We start from the raw sequence: 4,827 nt of genomic DNA, 5'->3' as shown, positions 1-4,827 counted from the left end.
TTTTTTTTTTTCCTTTTTTTTTTCTTTTTTTCATAAATGAAAGCAGGCCTAGCCTCCCTGCTGTCCCCACGGATAAGGGATTCTCAAAACATCCTACTCACGCTAATGGCTAACCAACCTTTCTGGCTTCTAACTTTATAGAAAAATGTAATAACAGAAAAAAAAAAAAAAATGGGCACGGAAAGTCACCTACAAACAAAGATCTAATTTAAAATAATGACAGGGCTGGCTAAGGCTGTATCCCATAGCACCTGGCACACGCTGGAGGGGCTGTGTGGAGGAGTAGGCAGGGTTGGGTACAGAGCACACGAGGGCATTAGGATGCCCCGCGGACAATGATCATGACCAGATAGTCGTCCTCTGATTTGGCCAGCGCCTTGGCCGTGGAGTCCAGGAACTGCTGGGAGAAGTCGCAGGGCGGAAAGGCGTGCAGGACCCCGCTGTTCTCCTTGTCTTTGTTGCCCCCCACGGGGAGGCTGATCACCCCAGCGGCCTGCTTTTGCTTTAGATAGGAGACCAGATTCCTGAGCGGCCGCTGGGTGGAGGTGGTGGCGGCCTCGCTAGCTCCGGCTGCGGAGCGGTTGTCTGATGTGCCAGGCACGGCCAAAAGGATGGCGTAGCCGTTGGGACCCGCCACCTTGATGCGGCGGTTCACCTCATCCAGCTTGGGCTGGTCCAGACGAAGACGCTGGGTGATCTTGAGCTGAGCTACTTTCCCACCAGTCGCTCCCTCCACCAGGAGGCTGCTGGCAACTCCGAGGTCCCCCTGAAGCAGATGCATATTGGACGGGAAATTGCTGTTCTTCAGCAGAAGCATCCCTTGCCACGCCAAGCACAGCTTGGGGGCTCCCCCGGCCTGCGTCGCTCCGTCCTGCTGCTGTTTCTGAGGCGGAGGTTTGAGGCGGGAGCCTCCACCGCCTCCCTCTGCAGCACGTTCATCCTTTTTGGCCGGGCTTTTGCACTCCTGCGCGGCTGCTGCCACAGAAGCGCGATGCTTCCGCTCCCTTTCAGCGGAATTCTTTCGGTCGCGCTTTTCGTTCTGGCCCCGCTCCAAGCTGCCCCTCCGCGACTCCCGGATGGGCGAAGGCCGCTCCAAGAGGAGCAAGCGGGACGATGAGCGCTCCGGGTCACTGCTGTAACGCTCCCTCCCGCCGACGAGCTCGGGGCTGCGGTCCGGTGGCGTGGTCGTGGTCAAGCAGTGACGTTTCCGAGAGGAAGAGGAGCGCTCGCTGTCCGGAGAGCGGTCCAAGTGCCGGCCCCCGTCCTCTGCCAGCCTCCGTTTCCTAGGCTGATCCCTACTGCTGCCCAACTCCCGCTCCCCTCGGTCCCGCTCCAAGGACCAACCATCCCGACGGCGTTCTAGGCTTTCCAGTGGGTCGTAGGCAGCTGCTCGGTTACTCCTGTCCCGTACAGGGGGTGGGGGTGGCACCCACTCCGTCTCGGGATAAAGGTCTCTGTCACGGTCTCTATAGAGTAACGGTGGCGTCCTGTCCCGGGCCCCCCGCAGCGGATCGGGTGGGGCTCCCCGGTGAGCCCCAAAAGCAGCCGCCTCTGCCACGAGCTCGTAATGAGCAGGGGGTGGCAAAGGCAGGGGCTGCAGGTAGGGCTGCTGGTACCGATGCTCGGTGTCCGCAAAGTCTACGCGGAGGCGGCGATCCGGCCCACCCAAAGGAAAGCCACGCATGTGGGTGCACGCCGCCTGCGCCGCATCCAGGCTCTCGTACTGGATGTAGGCCCACGAATCGCCTTTGCGGTAATCAATGGTGCGAATGGTGCCAAAACGGTCAAACTCCCTGGCCAGGGCGGCAAGGGGCACCCAGGGCCCGAGGCCACCCACCCAGAGCCTGGTAGTTGGAGTGGCTTTACCATACCCAATCTTGATGGGGTTGCGCAGGAGCACCTTTCCTGACATGGCCAGCTTGGCCCGGTGCGCCATGTCTAGATTTTCAAATTTAAGAAAACCATAAGTGCTGGTCTGCCCGCGCCCCGGCCTTTTGATGTCCACCTCAGTAATGACCCCAAAACGGTCAAAAGCTCGACGTAGATCTGTCTCGCTCACGGTGATGTCCAGGTTGCCCAGGAACAACGTGCGGTTGGCTCTCTGGTCATCCTCGGGGCTGATCTCCTCCTCGCCAGCAGCTCCAGCACCCCCTCCTCCTCCACGGAATCCCCCAGCGGCTGCCACACCGGCCACCCGCTCCAGCCCGTAGGCTGGCCGCACTCGCGCTTCATAAAAACCCCCATAGTCCCTCTCCCTCTCCAACTCCCTGGGCAGAGGGGGCGGAGGCGGCAAGCGGCCCAGGGCGAGCTGCTGCAGCCGGTAGTCCCGGTAACCCAACGCCCCACCGCTACCGGCGGGGGACAAAGCTCTCTGCGTTGCCCCGGCTGCAGGATGCCGTACAGCCGCCGCCGCCGCCGCCAACCCCACGGCAGCCGTGCCATAGGGAGACTCCTTGTCCAGCAGCGCCGGCGAACGGCTGCTACGCCTCCGGCTGCTCCCTCCGCCGCTCCCCACGTAGACGGCCTCGATTTTCAGCGGGCGGTCGTAGAGCACGAGGCGGCCGCGGGCGTGCTTGGCGGCGCGGGCATCCTCGGGCCGGCGGAAGTTGACGAAGGCCACACGCTCGTCAGCGGCGCCGGTGCCGGGCGGGAGGCGGCTGATTTTGACGCTCACGTCGCCGAAACGTTTGAACTCGTGGAAGAGCCCGTCCTCCACCGCCTCGTCGCTCAACGCGGAGCCCAGCTCGCTGATCTTTAGCGTCTTGTACTCCCCGCCGCCGCCCGTCTCGGAGGAAGAGGACGACTGGGCCGCAACCGCCGCTCGGGACTCACCCCCGCGGCTGCTGCTGCTCCGCGACGGCTCCGCGCTTTTACCGCCGTAGCTGTGCCGCCCGCCCCCGCCGCCCGCCGTCGCCGCCGCCGCCCCGCTCTCGTACTCCCGGCTGCCGGCGCGGGCGGCCTTGTCCGGGTGCGGGGCGCGCCGGCTGCTGCTGCTGTTGCTCTCGTTGGAAGCCGCCGCCGCTTTGCTGCCGTTGGAACCGCCGCCGCCGCCGGAACCGCTCGGCTTCTTGCTGCTCCGCTCGCCGCGCGCTGAGGAGGAGGAGGAGGCCGAGTCCTCGCCGCCCCCTCCGCCCCGCGACCGCTTGGCTTTGGCGGGGGATCGCTCCTTGCCTTTCATGGCGGCGGCCGGCGGGGCCGCCTCCCGCCCGGCCCTGCGCCCCGGCGGCCTCACCGACGGACTGACCGCCGCGCTCACGCATCCGCCGCCATCTTGGAAGCCGCGGCCGCCGCCGACCCCACCCCCTCGGCGCCCATTGGCCGCTCGGCGCCTCGCGCCCACCCTCTCGCTCCCGCCGGGCGGAAGACCCGCCCAGCATCCCCCTCGATTCCCGTTCCCATTGGCTCAGGGAGATGTCTGTCTACGGGCCGGCCTCGCGCGCCGGGAAGAGCCGCCCTCCATCCGCCCCGCCCCGGTCGCTCATTGGATGGTTAGAAAGGGCGCGGCCTTCTGATTGGTCGCCCTCTGCTGTCACTAGGAGCGGCTCGGCGGCGAGGGGCCTCTTTTATTCATTGGCCACTGGGAGAACGCCTCTCCTCCTTCTGATTGGTTTTCCCACCTGCCAGTTGTCGCGGTCCCACTGCCCCGCCGCTCTCAATTGGTCCGCGGGTTCCCGTCGTCCCTCTCAAATTCTCGCGAGCTGCACTTTACCCCCCCCCTTTCTCCATTGGACACTGCTAACCTGGCTTTCCTTGCTGTGATTGGCTGAAGCCAACGCCACTCCTGAAGAAGCGCGGGCTGCTGCCCACGCTCCGCTCTTCGTTTACCATTGGACGAGAAAACCTCCCCAGACTTCTGATTGGATGCAGCCAGGAGCTTACGGATAGGCTAACGCGGTGGTCAGTCAGGCGCGCTCTGAGTTTGATTGGTCTCCTCGGGGAGGTGGGCGGTGCCTGCACGGCTCCGTGCCACCCGTGGAAATGAAATCGCTCCCCGGGAACGTCTCCATCCGACAGAGGGAGAACGGAATCAGTTTTTTTTAATTGCAGCCCATTAGGCCGCGCTTCTCTCTGTCACATCACCTCCTTCTGACAGGGATGGTTCACCAAAGCTCCCAAAACCAAATGGGTTTGGAGCGGTGGGTAAATAGCGGCTGTCTAAAGATCCAGACGAAGCAGCGCAGAGCAATGCGAGGGAGGACGCCGGGGGCAGGCACGGAGCCCGGCAGGCGTGGGATCGTGTCTGATCCACGCTGCTGTCCTGGGCGGACACGGCGGAAGGAGGGAGCCTGGGATCTTCTTTTTTCCCCGCTCAGAAAATCGCTGTCCTGTCCCAGCGCTAATGTTGGATGCCTCCCTTCCAGGACCTGTGCTGCTAGGAAGGGTCCTGCAGCCCGAGCTGCGGGAAGGAGACCCAGCCCACAGCATGCTTTGGGGAGCAGAATATTCCAGGAATAAAATTAAAAAACAAAAAAAAACCATCATTTTGGTTTGGAACAGGCGCAGATAGCCCCCAACCCCCCCCCGTGTGTCCCATGGCGTTTCCATGGCTGAGGAATCGCTCCTTGGCCAGGTGAGATCAAAACGTGGAGGAAATCCTCTCTTGTCGTATTTCAGCTTCGACTTTGAGGCTGCATCTGGTAAAACCTGGCACCGCTCCACGGGCTCGAGAGGAAATGCATCGCTTTGAACGGCGAACGGCGGAGATTTCTATCTGCCAAGGTCCTAACCGCTTCCTTGTGGGGCCTCAGGTTGGGAGCGAAAGACAGGAATTAAAATTCCACAGCTGATGAGTCACAGCTTAAAAGACACCTTGGGGGAGCACTGGGC

At 62.9% G+C, this 4,827-nt stretch overlaps 1 protein-coding gene across 1 annotated transcript; it reads right to left on the bottom strand.

Annotated features, from left to right (window-relative positions):
* RBM15 (RNA binding motif protein 15) lies at positions 25-3,318 on the bottom strand. The gene has a single exon (XM_021376883.1). It carries the CDS (start codon positions 3,176-3,178, stop codon positions 317-319), a length of 2,862 nt encoding a protein of 953 aa, XP_021232558.1. The 5' UTR covers positions 3,179-3,318; the 3' UTR covers positions 25-316.

Source organism: Numida meleagris, chromosome 25, assembly GCF_002078875.1.
Source record: "Numida meleagris isolate 19003 breed g44 Domestic line chromosome 25, NumMel1.0, whole genome shotgun sequence".
In the NCBI taxonomy this organism is placed as follows: domain Eukaryota; kingdom Metazoa; phylum Chordata; class Aves; order Galliformes; family Numididae; genus Numida; species Numida meleagris.
This window is presented reverse-complemented; position numbering and strand designations above follow the sequence as displayed.

Bases quoted from the DNA above. Each gene is read 5' to 3' on its own strand.
- RBM15 (XM_021376883.1), bottom strand. From the start codon at position 3,178: ATGAAAGGCAAGGAGCGATCCCCCGCCAAAGCCAAGCGGTCGCGGGGC.